Genomic DNA, 15385 nt, shown 5'->3' on the forward strand with positions numbered 1-15385 from the left:
CTTTAGAGCTTTGAATAAAATCTCAGTAAAGAATGCTTACCCTCTGCCGCTGATCTCTGTCCTCTTTGATCAGCTACGTTCGGCTGTTATTTTTTCTAAGATTGACCTGAGAGGAGCATATAACCTCATCAGAATCAGGTCAGGGGATGAGTGGAAAACGGCATTCAGTACTCAGTCAGGCCACTATGAGTATCTGGTCATGCCATTCGGCCTATCTAACGCTCCGGCAGTTTTCCAGGATCTCATTAATGATGTGCTCCGTGAGTTTCTGGGAAGATTCGTTGTGGTCTATTTAGACGATATTTTGATATATTCTGACTCTGTAGAACAACATGTTACCCAGGTGCGTCAGGTGCTAAAGAAATTACGTGAAAATCACTTATATGCCAAGCTGGAGAAGTGTGAATTTCATGTCACGGAGGTATCCTTTTTAGGGTACATTATTTCCAATCAGGGATTCTGTATGGAACCAAAGAAGCTCCAAGCCATCCTTAGTTGGGCGCAACCCACCAACTTAAAAGCAATTCAGCGCTTTTTAGGGTTTGCGAACTACTATAGAAGATTTATTCACTCTTTCTCTGACCTAGTTGCTCCCATTGTGGCACTAACTAAGAAGGGAGCAGATCCTACCAATTGGTCACGTGAAGCTGAGTTATCTTTTCAGGCCTTGAAACAAGCCTTTGTCTCAGCCCCTGTCCTCAGACATCCCAACCCAGAATTGCCTTTCATTGTTGAGGTTGATGCCTCGGAGGTTGGAGTAGGGGCTATCCTTTCTCAGAAGGATCCTGATTCCCTTGAATTACATCCTTGTGCCTTCATGTCCAGAAAATTCTCATCTGCAGAATCCAACTACGATGTTGGTAACCGGGAATTGCTGGCTATTAAATGGGCTTTCGAGGAGTGGAGGCATTGGCTTGAAGGAGCGACCCATACCATTTCAGTTTTGACTGATCACAAAAATCTTCAATACATAGAATCAGCTAAACGACTGAATGCCCGGCAGGCTCGTTGGGCTTTATTTTTTACTCGTTTCAAATTCATTATCACCTTCAGGCCAGGTTCCAAGAATACCAAGGCAGATGCCCTGTCACGCAGTTTTCTTCCGGTTCAAGACAACAGTCCTGCTACTCCCATACTTCCGTCTTCAGTCATTCAGGCAGGCCTCACACAGGATGTATTTTCCCAGTTAAAGCTGCTTCAACATCAAGCTCCTGGAAATACTCCTGCTGGTCGTCTTTTTGTCCCTGAGTTTTTGAGAGCAACTGTTTTGACGGAGTTTCATGATAGCAAAGTTGCCGGGCATCCGGGAATCGCTAAGACTTTGGAATTAGTCTCCCGCTCAGTATGGTGGCCTGGTCTTTCCAAAGACATTAAAGAGTTTGTTTTTTCATGTCAGGTCTGTGCACAGCATAAAGTTCCCCGTTCTTTGCCTATAGGTCAACTTATGCCCTTGAATGTTCCTCTTAGGCCATGGTCGCATATCTCCATGGATTTTGTGGTGGACCTCCCTCTGTCAGCCGGATGCCGAGTCATATGGGTGGTAGTGGACCGTTTTAGCAAGATGGCCCATTTCATTGCTCTAACCCGATTGCCATCTGCCCAGGGATTGGCAGTCTTGCTCCTCCGCCATGTTTTTAGACTCCATGGCTTACCCACTGACATTGTTTCTGACAGGGGTCCACAATTCATTGCACAATTTTGGAAGTCTTTTTGTGCTTCGTTAAAGATGAAATTATCATTAACCTCCGGCTATCATCCACAATCCAATGGACAGACTGAGCGAGTTAACCAATCTCTAAAACAATATTTGCGTTTGTACTCGGCCAAACTCCAAAATGACTGGTCTGAGTTTCTTCCATTGGCGGAGTTTGCTTATAATAATGCCTGTCATTCCTCCACCAATGTGTCTCCATTTTTTGCAGTTTTTGGTTTTCACCCCAGAGCTAATTCATTTTTTCAACATTCCTCTGTCTCCTCTCTGGCCCTGACCTCTCATCTTAAACTTATTTGGAAAAAAGTGCACCTGGCTCTCAGAAAAGCAGCTTTCCAGGAAAAAAAAATTTCTGACAGGCTCCGGCGGCCGTGCACTTTTAAAGTAGGAGACAGGGTGTGGTTGTCGACTCGCAACATTAAACTTCGACAAACCTCAGCCAGATTGGGTCCTAGATTTATTGGACCATTTCTCATTATCAAAAAAGTAAATCCAGTTGCTTTCCGGTTACGTTTACCAAAAACTTTACGGATCGGAAATACCTTCCATTGCTCATTGCTTAAACCATATGTTTCGTCCAGCAGATTTCCTCGTAAAATATCTCAGGGGAGATCACCAGTTAATGTACAGGGTCAGCAGGAGTTCTTGGTGGAGAAGGTTCTCGATTCCAAGTTGTCCCGGGGTCGGCTTTATTTTTTGGTACATTGGAGAGGTTATGGGCCAGAGGAAAGGTCTTGGGTCCTGGATGAGGATCTCCATGCCCCAAGGCTCAAAAAGGAATTTTTTCGAGAATTTCCTCAGAAACCCGGCCTTAGGGGTTCCTTGACCCCTCCTCAAGGGGGGGGTACTGTTAGGCGCCGAGGGTCCGCTCGTCAGTGCGGCCCGGCGACTAGCAACGGGGACGCCACTGTCGGACCGCGTTCCCCGTTGCTGGGTCTAAGTTAATCACCTCATTGGTTTCCTGGCTGTGTAGCATGCAGCTGCACGGCATGTTGTAATTAATCACTCATCTGTTTCCCTGGCCAGGCAGCTTGGCAGCTGCATGGCATTTAATCCAATCAGCCTCCAAACAGCTGATTGGAGGACTCTCTGTTAAGAACACTTCCTGGGCTTCTCACAGACGCCGGTGATAGCTTCCTGTTTGCCTGTGTCTGCTGCAGAGAGTTCCCAGTCCCGGTCTATTCGGTTGTTCCTGTCCTCAGAGATCCTGTACTCGGAAGTTTACCATCTGTTCCTGGAGTCTGACCGAGCACCTTTAACATCTGGTGGTGTTCGTGAGTCGCGGCGCAGCCGTGTGTTGCGGCTTGTCCGCTTACTGTTTATTATTTTGTTTAATTGTGTTCTGGAGCTTTTGCGGAGGATTCCGCTTCCACAGATCCACTCTGGTGTCCAGCGGTGCCGGATAGGAGTGTCGGATCAGTGGATCTTTGGTTGTCCTTTTCCCTGGCGGCTAGTCCGCACATACCTTTTGATTTAAGTTAGTTAGCTTGTAACCCCTGGCCTGGTTGCTTAGTCAGAGGGCCCCTTGTTATCACCCTGTCTCGGATTTCCCCTTGTCTCCCATTAAGACCTGCGGGGGCATCGGGGTTGGGCAGACATAATCCGCCCTTCGAACGCGGCTGCCATGGGCTCAAGCAACCATAGTCTCGCAGGGGATTTCTGATAACACGGGCGAGACAACGGAGTTAGGGCGCCAGGGGTTACTAGGCTCTCCAGCTCCCACAACCAGCATATTGTTCCTGTACTCAGATCCCTGCCATAAGATCTTCTCCGGTCTGGAGTACAGGAATCATAACACCGGAGAGCTTTGCAGTCAGTGATTGTCTCTGATAGTGGATAAGCGTTGATGCTCTGCCAAGAGGCCGTGTGGGACAAATAACTTTGGGATTATTTAGACCCGTCACCGGCCCCTTATCCTGGTCACTGCCTCTATACATCACCCCTGCTGAAACGTACGTTGGATCAACGGCAGACTGTCCCGAGCCACGGGACATTACTGGACTCTCTGCTCCTGTTGCCGAGTCCAAGGGTGCCATGCTGTGGTGCAACTTGTCCTTAAACATAAACATTTCACCTTTCCATCTAATACTGGAAGTGATCTGTGAGCCCCATATCCTCACATCAGGTGACGGAATACTGCTGCATCCAGGCTCGCACACAGTGGGCAGTATACGCGTAATGTACTGTTAGCAGAGCTGGGAATTACGCATTTCTGGTGCACAGCGTGAGAAGCACAAGATCAGGGCAGCAGCTAAGGTCAGGGGGAGGTCAGTCACACCCACATGAGGGACATCATACAAACCTGGCAGCCGGAGCTGATCCGATCAGGGGTATGCATGATCATTCGCTACCAGTTATCCATATATAGCACATACATATTCCACAGCACTTTACAGAGAATATCCGCTCACTTACCTCAGTCCCAGGGGCTAACAGTCTATATTCCTTACCACATAGGCAAACACATATACACTAGTTGCTCAGCTGGTATAATTATTGGATTGTGGGAGGAAACCCATAAAAGAACAGGGAGAAAATACAACTCCATGCAGTAAGGGACTTGAACCCACAACCTCACCTCTGTGATTCAGTAATGCTTGCCATTACACCAACTGTACTGCTCACTGCTATAACAGGAGAAGGAGAAGAATAGTAACAGATGTCTTCTGATGTATGAGAAAGTGTGGGGTGGAGACTGGTCAGATTTCTGGGCTGACAACACACAGTGACATGATGTGAGGGGGAGAGCAGGAGTATAATAGGAGTTGATGGTTCCTGATGTATGAGATACACTACAGAGTGTTGGGAGGAAACTGGCCAGATCTCTGGGCTGGTAACACACAGTGACATGATGTGAGGAGGAGAGCAGGAGTATAATAGGAGCTGATGGCTACTGATGTATGAAATACACCAGAGAGTGTGGGGAGGAGACTGGTCAGTTCTCTGAGCTAGTAACACAGTGACATGATGTGAGGGGAGAGCATTAGTATAATACAGGCTGAAGGCTCCTGATGTATGAGATACACCAGAGAATATGGGGGAAGAGACTGGTCAGATCTCTGGGCTGGTAACACACAGTGACATGATGTGAGGGGTAGAGCAGGAGTATAATAGGGGCTGATGGCTCCTGATGTATGAGATACATCAGAGTGTGTGGGAAGGAGACTGGTCAGATCTCTTGGCTGGTAACACACAGTGACATGTTGTGAGGCGGAGAGCAGGAGTATAATAGGGGCTGATGGCTCCTGATGCATGATATACACCAGAGTGTGTTGGGAGGAGACTGGTCAGATCTCTGGGCTGGTAACACACAGTGACATGATGTGAGGTGGAGAGCAGGAGTATAATAGGGGCTGATGGCTCCTGATGTATGAGATACACCAGAGTGTGTGGTGAGGAGACTGTTCAGATCTCTGGGCTGGTAACACACAGTGACATGATGTGAGGGGGAGAGCAGGAGTATAATAGGGGCTGATGGCTCCTGATGTATGAGATACACCAGAGTGTGTGGGAAGGAGACTGGTCAGATCTCTTGGCTGGTAACACACAGTGACATGATGTGAGGGGGAGAGCAGGAGTATAATAGGGGCTGATGGCTCCTGATGCATGAGATACACCAGAGTGTGTGGGGAGGAGACTGGTCAGATCTCTGGGCTGGTAACACACAGTGACATGATGTGAGGTGGAGAGCAGGAGTATAATAGGGGCTGATGGCTCCTGATGCATGAGATACACCAGAGTGTGTAGGCAGGAGACTGGTCAGATCTCTGGGCTGGTAACACACAGTGACATGATGTGAGGGGGAGAGCAGGAGTATAATAGGGGCTGAGGTCCACTGATGTATGAGATACACCAGAGAGTGTGGGGAGGAGACAAGTCAGATCTCTGTGCTGGTAACACACAGTGACATGATGTGAGGGGGAGAGCAGGACTATAATAGGGACTGATGGCTACTGATGTATGAGATACACCAGAGTGTGTAGGCAGGAGACTGGTCAGATCTCTGGGCTGGTAACACACGGTGACATGATGTGAGGGGGAGAGCAAGAGTATAATAGGGGCTGATGGCTCCTGATGTATAACATACACCATAGAGTGTGGGAAGAAGACTGGTCAGATCTTTGGGCTGGTAACACACAGTGACATGATGTGAGGGAGAGAGCAGGAGTATAATAGGGGCTGATGACTCCTGATGTATGAGATACACCAGAGAGTGTGGGGAGGAGACTGGTCAGATCTCTGGGCTGGTAACACACAGTGATATGACGTGAGGGGGAGCAGGAGTATAATAGGGGCTGATGGCTCCTGATGTACGAGATACACCAGAGTGTATAGGTAGGAGACTGGTCAGATCTCTGGACTGGTAACACAAAATTACATGATGTGAGGGGGAGAGCAGGAGTATAATAGGGGCTGATGTCCCCTGATGTATATGATACACCAGAGAGTGTCGTGAGGAGACTGGTCAGATCTCTGGGATGGTAACATACAGTGACATGATGTGAGGGGAGAACAGGAGTATAATAGGGGATGATGGCTCCTGATGTATGAGATACACCAGAGAGTGTGGAGAGGAGACTGGTCAGATCTCTTGGCTGGTAACATACAGTGACATGACGTGAGGGGGAGAGCAGGAGTATAATAGGGGCTGATGGCTCCTGATGTATGAGATACACCAGAGAGTGTGGGGAGGAGACTGGTCAGATCTCTGGGCTGGTAACACACAGTGGCATGATGTGAGGGGGAGAGCAGGAGTACAATAGGGGCTGATGGCTACTGATGTATGAGATACACCAGAGTGTATGGGTAGGAGACTGGTCAGATCTCTGGACTGGTAACACAAAATTACATGATGTAAGGGGGAGAGCAGGAGTATAATAGGGGCTGATGTCCCCTGATGTATATGATACACCAGAGAGTGTCGTGAGGAGACTGGTCAGATCTCTGGGCTGGTAACACACAGTGACATGATGTGAGGGGTGGAGAGCAGGAGTATAATAGGGGCTGATGGCTCTGATGTATGAGATACACCAGAGAGTGTGGGGAGGAGACTGGTCAGATCTCTGGACTGGTAACACAAAATTACATGATGTGAGGGGGAGAGCACGAGTATAATAGGGGCTGATGTCCCCTGATGTATATGATACACCAGAGAGTGTGGGGAGGAGACTGGTCAGATCTCTGGGCTGGTAACCACACAGTGACATGATGTAAGGGGGAGAGCAGGAGTATAATAGGGACTGATGGCTCCTGATGTATGAGATACACCAGAGTGTGTGGGGAGGAGACTGGTCAAATCTCATGACTGGTAACACAAAATTACATGATGTGAGGGGGAGAGCAGGAGTATAATAGGGGCTGATGTCCCCTGATGTATATGATACACCAGAGAGTGTCGTGAGGAGACTGGTCAGATCTCTGGGCTGGTAACACACAGTGACATGATGTGAGGGTGAGAGCAGGAGTATAATAGGGGCTGATGGCTCCTGATGTATGAGATACACCAGAGAGTGTCGTGAGGAGACTGGTCAGATCTCTGGGCTGGTAACACAAAATTACATGATGTGAGGGGGAGAGCAGGAGTATAATAGGGGCTGATGGCTCCTGATGTATGAGATTTCCCAAAGGGTGTGGGGAGGAGACTGGTCAGATCTCTGGGCTGATAACACACAGTGATATGACGTAAGGGGGAGCAGGAGTATAATAGGGGCTAATGGCTACTGATGTATGAGATACACCAGAGTGTGTGGGGAGGAGACTGGTCAGATCTCTGGGCTGGTAACACACAGTGACATGATGTGAGGGGGAGAGCAGGAGTATAATAGGGGCTGATGGCTCCTGATGCATGAGATACACCAAAGTGTGTGGGGAGGAGACTGGTCAGATCTCTGGGCTGGTAACACACAGTGACATGATGTGAGGTGGAGAGCAGGAGTATAATAGGGGCTGATGGCTCCTGATGTATGAGATACACCAGAGTGTGTAGGCAGGAGACTGGTCAGATCTCTGGGCTGGTAACACACAGTGACATGATGTGAGGGGGAGAGCAGGAGTATAATAGGGGCTGAGGTCCCCTGATGTATGAGATACACCAGAGAGTGTGGGGAGGAGACAAGTCAGATCTCTGTGCTGGTAACACACAGTGACATGATGTGAGGGGGAGAGCAGGACTATAATAGGGACTCATGGCTACTGATGTATGAGATACACCAGAGTGTGTAGGCAGGAGACTGGTCAGATCTCTGGGCTGGTAACACACAGTGACATGATGTGAGGGGGAGAGCAGGAGTATAATAGGGGCTGAGGTCCCCTGATGTATGAGATACACCAGAGAGTGTGGGGAGGAGACAAGTCAGATCTCTGTGCTGGTAACACACAGTGACATGATGTGAGGGGGAGAGCAGGACTATAATAGGGACTGATGGCTACTGATGTATGAGATACACCAGAGTGTGTAGGCAGGAGACTGGTCAGATCTCTGGGCTGGTAACACACAGTGACATGATGTGAGGGGGAGAGCAGGAGTATAATAGGGGCTGATGGCTCCTGATGTATAACATACACCATAGAGTGTGGGAAGAAGACTGGTCAGATCTTTGGGCTGGTAACACACAGTGACATGATGTGAGGGAGAGAGCAGGAGTATAATAGGGGCTGATGACTCCTGATGTATGAGATACACCAGAGAGTGTGGGGAGGAGACTGGTCAGATCTCTGGGCTGGTAACACACAGTGATATGACGTGAGGGGGAGCAGGAGTATAATAGGGGCTGATGGCTCCTGATGTATGAGATACACCAGAGTGTATAGGTAGGAGACTGGTCAGATCTCTGGACTGGTAACACAAAATTACATGATGTGAGGGGGAGAGCAGGAGTATAATAGGGGCTGATGTCCCCTGATGTATATGATACACCAGAGAGTGTCGTGAGGAGACTGGTCAGATCTCTGGGCTGGTAACATACTGTGACATGATGCGAATGGGAGAGCAGGAGTATAATAGGGGCTGATGGCTCTGGACTCCTCCAATGGTCAGATACATATCTCTCATTAGTTTGTACTGACAGAAAAGGGTGTAGAATGAGATATTGCTGTAGTGACTAAGGAAGGAGAATATGGGACTCTACTCTGTAATAAAATAGTGGAATCCCCTCCCACGCACAATAAGACTCGCCTCTAGTCTCCAAAACTTTAAGCAATTCCTGAAGGTGAGTGTATCGAATTCTGGAAATGCCCACATAGCTTCATATACTTTACTTTCCAATTACATCCCCACTGTAGAGTCCACACATAACCTCACATGTTTTTACTTTCTTCACTTTCCCATCCTCCCGACACCAGGCCAACATTGCTGTGTAACCATATCATACAGCCCACCAAGGACTTTTGCAATCTGGTGGACCTTTTTGCAATAGTCAACACCTATCCTTGTCTATCAATGCCTACTTCCCTATAGATTGTAAGCTTGAAAGCAGGGCCGTCCTACCTCTATGAATTTCTGTTATTACCTATTCTTGTTATCTCACTGTTTTCACTCGTTTGGTTTTATTTTATCACTGTTTCCAATTGTAAAGAGCAACAGAATTTGATGCGCTATATAAGGAACTGTAAATAAATAAAATAAAGTGTTTATTGCTCACCTGTGCTGATATCTGTAGGGATTTCCTCCTCCTTACACTGCAGATCACCCTTCACATACGTCTCTTCTTCTCCCTCTATATCTTCTGCCTTTATATCAGTCACATACGTCTCTTCTTCTCCCTCTGTATCTTCTGCCTTCATATCAGTCACACACGTCTCTTCTTCTCCCTCTATATCTTCTGCCTTCATATCAGTCACATACGTCTCTTCTCCCTCTATATCTTCTGCCTTCATATCAGTCACATACGTCTCTTCTTCTCCCTCTATATCTTCTGCCTTCATATCAGTCACATACGTCTCTTCTTCTCCCTCTATATCTTCTGCCTTTATATCAGTCACATACGTCTCTTCTTCTCCCTCTATATCTTCTGCCTTCATATCAGTCACATACGTCTCTTCTTCTCCCTCTATATCTTCTGCCTTCATATCAGTCACATACGTCTCTTCTTCTCCCTCTATATCTTCTGCCTTCATATCAGTCACATACGTCTCTTCTTCTCCCTCTATATCTTCTGCCTTCATATCAGTCACATACGTCTCTTCTTCTCCCTCTATATCTTCTGCCTTTATATCAGTCACATACGTCTCTTCTTCTCCCTCTATATCTTCTGCCTTCATATCAGTCACATACGTCTCTTCTTCTCCCTCTATATCTTCTGCCTTCATATCAGTCACATACGTCTCTTCTTCTCCCTCTATATCTTCTGCCTTCATATCAGTCACATATGTCTCTTCTTCTACCTCTATATCTTCTGCCTTCATATCAGTCACATACGTCTCTTCTTCTCCCTCTATATCTTCTGCCTTCATATCAGTCACATACGTCTCTTCTTCTCCCTCTATATCTTCTGCCTTCATATCAGTCACATACGTCTCTTCTTCTCCCTCTGTATCTTCTGCCTTCATATTAGTCACATACGTCTCTTCTTCTCCCTCTGTATCTTCTGCCTTCATATCAGTCACATACGTCTCCTCTTCTCCCTCTATATCTTCTGCCTTCATATCAGTCACATTACTCCTATCTTCACCCTAAATACCAACAATAATGAACACTTTATAATAAGGCTTATTTCATTATTTGATAGTAAATAGTATAATAGTGTATAAGACACACACAGCTCCTCTACAGATCACATAGCGTCAGTCACTTTGGTATATTGTCTAGACCCTAAATCCCACCTACCTGATCCTCCTGTGGGGTCCTGTGATTCTCCTCTGTACAGTCCTGGGAATACAGAGGACGGGGACATCTCTCTGGGGTATCTCTGTTACTGGGTCCATCTGTAGGAGACACAAAGTGACTGAGTACATTGTATATATGTGATTATCAGATGATGTGTGTATATAGGGCCCCCCATACCTGCTCTCCCTTGTACAATACATGACAGTCTCCTCTTACCCAGTGATGTGAGGGGCCGGTGATTCTCCATCATCATGTCCTTGTACAGACCCCTGTGTTCCTCTATATACTCCCGCTCCTGCATGGAGACATAGACAGTGACATCCTGACACCTTATAGGAATCTGACACACACAGTGATACAGTCATCACCCAGACACATCCCCTGGTGTTACTGTATAATGTCCCATTCCCAGCAGTCACCTCTCCAGTCATCACCCAGACACATCCCCTGGTGTTACTGTATAATGTCCCATTCCCAGCAGCCACCTCTCCAGTCATCACCCAGACACAACCCCTGCTGTTACTGTATAATGCCCCATTCCCAGCAGCAACCTCTCCAGTCATCACCCAGACACGTCCCCTGGTGTTACTGTATAATGCCCCATTCCCAGCAGTCACCTCTCCAGTCATCACCCAGACACGTCCCCTGGTGTTACTGTATAATGCCCCATTCCCAGCAGTCACCTCTCCAGTCATCACCCAGACACATCCCCTGGTGTTACTGTATAATGCCCCATTCCCAGCAGTCACCTCTCCAGTCATCACCCAGACACATCCGCCGGTGTTACTGTATAATGTCCCATTCCCAGCAGTCACCTCTCCAGTCATCACCCAGACACGTCCCCTGGTGTTACTGTATAATGTCTCATTCCCAGCAGTCACCTCTCCAGTCATCACCCAGACACATCCCCTGGTCTTACTGTATAATGTCCCATTCCCAGCAGTCACCTCTCCAGTCATCACCCAGACACGTTCCCCGGTGTTACTGTATAATGTCCCATTCCCAGCAGTCACCTCTCCAGTCAGCAGCTGAATGATCTTGTTGGTGAGTTCTAGGATCTTCTGGTTATTGTGTCTCTCATGTATCAGTGAGTGAGGTGGAGGCACCGTGATGGGGCTCTGGGTTCTGCTCAGTCTTCCTGACACACGGGGACAGCTGCTGGGTGTCTCGAACTTACCGGATGTCTTCCTCACTACCGTGTAACCCTGGGTATAGGGGGACACATCAAATATCATTGTATAAACTTCCATATCTCCTCACCTCCCCAGTCACGTCCCTGTATTATTACTATAGATACAAGTGATGTCACTGTGACGCTCGCAGATCCCCTCACCTTCCCATCATGCCTCTGTATTATTACTATAGATATGTGATGTCACTGTAACACGCCCAGATCCCCACACCTACTCTGTCATGCCCCTGTATTATTATTATTATTATTATAGATATGTGACATCACTGTGACGCTCCAAGATCCCCTCACCTCCCCAGTCATGTCCCTTTATTATTACTATAGATATAACTGATGTCACTGTGACACTCGCAGATCCTCTCACCTCCCTAGTCATGTCACTGTATTACTAAAGATAAAAGTGTACTATAGATATAAGTGGTGTCACTGTGACACTCCCAGAACCCCTCACCTCCCCAATCATGTCACTGTATTACTATAGATATGTGATGTCACTGTGACGCTCCCAGATGCCCTCACCTCCCCAGTCATGTCTCTGTATTATTACTATAGATATAAGTAATGTCACTGTGATACTCCCAGACCACCTCACCTAACCAGATAACATCACCTCCCCAGTCATGTCCCTGTATTATTACTATAGATAAAAGTGATGTCACTGTGACACTCTCAGACCCCATCACCTCCCCAGTCATGTCCCTGTATTATTACTATAGATATAAGTGATGTCACTGTGACGCTCCCAGAGCCCCTCACCTCCCTAGTCATGTCCCTGTATTATTACTATAGATAAAAGTGATGTCACAGTGACGTTCACTGATCCCCTCACCTCCCCAGTCATGTCCCTGTATTATTTACTAGAGATATAAGTGATGTCACTATGACACTCCCAAATCCCCTCACCTTCCCAGTCATGTCCCTGTATTATTACTATAGATATAAGTGATGTCACTGTGACACTCCCAGATCCCATCACCTCCCCAGTCTTGTCCCTGTATTATTACTATAGATATAAGTAACGTCACTGTGATACTCCCAGAAACCCTCACCTCCCCAATCATGTCCCTAGCTTTGTGACGTCACTGTGATGCTCACAGATCCCCTTACCTCCCCAGTCATGTCCCTGTATTATTATTATAGATATGTGACATTACAGCGATACACCCAGACCCCTCAATTCCCCAGTCATGTCCCTGTATTACTATAGATATACAGTAAGTGATGTCACTGTGATGCTTCCAGATACCCTCAACTCCCCAATCATGTCCCTGTATTACTATAGATATAATAAGATTTTACTTACCGGTAAATCTATTTCTCGTAGTCCGTAGAGGATGCTGGGACTCCGTAAGGACCATGGGGAATAGACGGGCTCCGCAGGAGATAGGGCCCTTTAAGAAAGCTTTGGATTCTGGGTGTGCACTGGCTCCTCCCACTATGCCCCTCCTCCAGACCTCAGTTAGGGAAACTGTGCCCAGAGGAGATGGACAGTACGAGGAAGGATTTTTGTAAATCTAAGGGCGAGGTTCATACCAGCCACACCAATCACACTGTATAACTTAAGATAAACTTACCCAGTTAACAGTATGAACAAAAACATAGCCACGGTATCACCGAAAACTATAACATAACTCTTATGTAAGCAATAACTATATACAAGTCATGCAGAAGAAGTCCGCACTTGGGACGGGCGCCCAGCATCCTCTACGGACTACGAGAAATAGATTTACCAGTAAGTAAAATCTTATTTTCTCTAATGTCCTTAAGGATGCTGGAACTCCGTAAGGACCTTGGGGATTATACCAAAGCTCCCAAACGAGCGGGAGAGTGCGGATGACTCTGCAGCACCGATTGAGCAAACAGGAGGTCCTCCTCAGCCAGGGTATCAAACTTATAGAACTTTGCAAAGGTGTTTGTCCCCGACCAAGTAGCTGCTCGGCACAACTGTAATGCCGAGACCCCTCGGGCAGCCGCCCAAGAAGAGCCCACTTTCCTAGTGGAGTGGGCCTTAACCGATTTCGGTAACGGCAATCCTGCCGTAGAATGCGCCTGCTGAATCGTGTTACAGATCCAGCGAGCAATAGTCTGCTTTGAAGCAGGGGCGCCAACCTTGTTGGCCGCATACAGAACAAACAAAGCTTCAGTCTTCCTGATCCGAGCCGTTCTGGTCACATAAATCTTCAAAGCCCTGACTACATCCAGGGACTCGGAATCCTCCAAGTCCCTTGTAGCCACAGGCACGACAATAGGTTGGTTCACATGAAAAGATGAGACCACTTTTGGCAGAAAGTGAGGACGAGTCCTCAACTCTGCCCTATCCACGTGAAAAACCAAGTATGGGCTTTTATGCGATAAAGCCGCCAATTCTGAAACACGTCTTGCCGAAGCGAACGCCAACAACATGACCACTTTCCACGTGAGGTATTTCAACTCCATCGTTTTAAGTGGTTCAAACCAAAGTGACTTGAGGAAACGTAACACCACGTTAAGATCCCAAGGTGCCACCGGAGGCACAAAAGGAGGCTGAATATGCGGCACCCCATTCACAAAAGTCTGTACCTTAGGAAGAGAGGCCAATTCTCTTTGAAAGAAAATGGATAAGGCCGAAATCTGCACCTTTATGGACCCTAATTTTAGGCCTAAGGTCACTCCTGTTGAAGGAATTGTAGTAGACGGCCCAAATGGAACTCCTCCGTAGGAGCAGCTCTGGCCTCACACCAAGAAACATATTTCCGCCATATACGGTGATAATGTTTCAATGTCACGTCTTTCCTAGCCTTCATCAGGGTAGGAATGACTTCCTCCGGAATTCCTTTTTCCGCTAGGATCCGGCGTTCAACCGTCATGCCGTCAAACGCAGCCGCGGTAAGTCTTGGAACAGACAGGGCCCCTGCTGCAGCAGGTCCTGCCTTAGAGGAAGAGGATCTTCTGTGAGCAACTCTTGCAGTTTCGGATACCAAGTCCTCTGTGGTCAATCTGGAACAATGAGGATTGTTCTGACCCTGCTTATTCTTACAATTCTCAACACCTTGGGTATGAGAGGAAGAGGAGGAAACACATAGACCTATCTGAACACCCAAGGTATCACCAGAGCATCTACCGCTACCGCCAGAGGGTCCCTTGACCTGGCGCAATACCGCTTTAGCTTTTTGATGAGATGGGACGCCATCATGTCTATTTTAGGCAGGCCCCACCGATCCGCGATCTGTGCAAAGACTTCTTGATGAAGTCCCCACTCCCCCGGATGCAGGACGTGCCTGCTGAGGAAGTCCGCCTCCCAGTTGTCCAACCCCGGGATGAACACCTCTGACAGCGCGTTTACATGGCCTTCCGCCCAGCGTAGAATCCTGGTCGCTTCTGCCATGGCCACTCTGCTCCTTGTTCAGCCTTGGCGGTTTATATGAGCCACTGCCGTGACATTGTCTGACTGAATCAGAACCGTTCTCCGCTTGACGCAGGGCGTTGTATATGGCCCTCAACTCCAGGACGTTGATGTGGAGACGGAGACAAGTCTCCAGGCTTGATCAGAGACCATGGAAATTTCTTCCCAGTGCCACTGCTCCCCAGCCTCAGAGGCTTGGGTCCGTGGTCACGAGGACCCAGTCCTGAATGCCAAACCTGCGACCCTCTAGAAGGTAAGCACTGTTCAGCCACCACA

The 15385-nt window shown here is 47.7% G+C and overlaps 1 protein-coding gene across 1 annotated transcript in view; it reads right to left on the reverse strand.

The window, feature by feature from the left end:
• The window catches only part of LOC135056938 (uncharacterized), a 140576-nt gene that overhangs the window by 85988 nt on the left and 39203 nt on the right, over nt 1-15385 (reverse strand). The window contains exons 2-3 of the mRNA XM_063962719.1: nt 11549-11740; nt 10301-10381 (exon numbers count right to left, since the gene is read on the reverse strand). Of these exons, the coding sequence (XP_063818789.1) occupies nt 10301-10381; nt 11549-11740 (273 nt within the window). The remainder of the gene's footprint in view (nt 1-10300; nt 10382-11548; nt 11741-15385) is intronic.

Source organism: Pseudophryne corroboree, chromosome 3 (assembly GCF_028390025.1).
Source record: "Pseudophryne corroboree isolate aPseCor3 chromosome 3, aPseCor3.hap2, whole genome shotgun sequence".
Taxonomy (NCBI): domain Eukaryota; kingdom Metazoa; phylum Chordata; class Amphibia; order Anura; family Myobatrachidae; genus Pseudophryne; species Pseudophryne corroboree.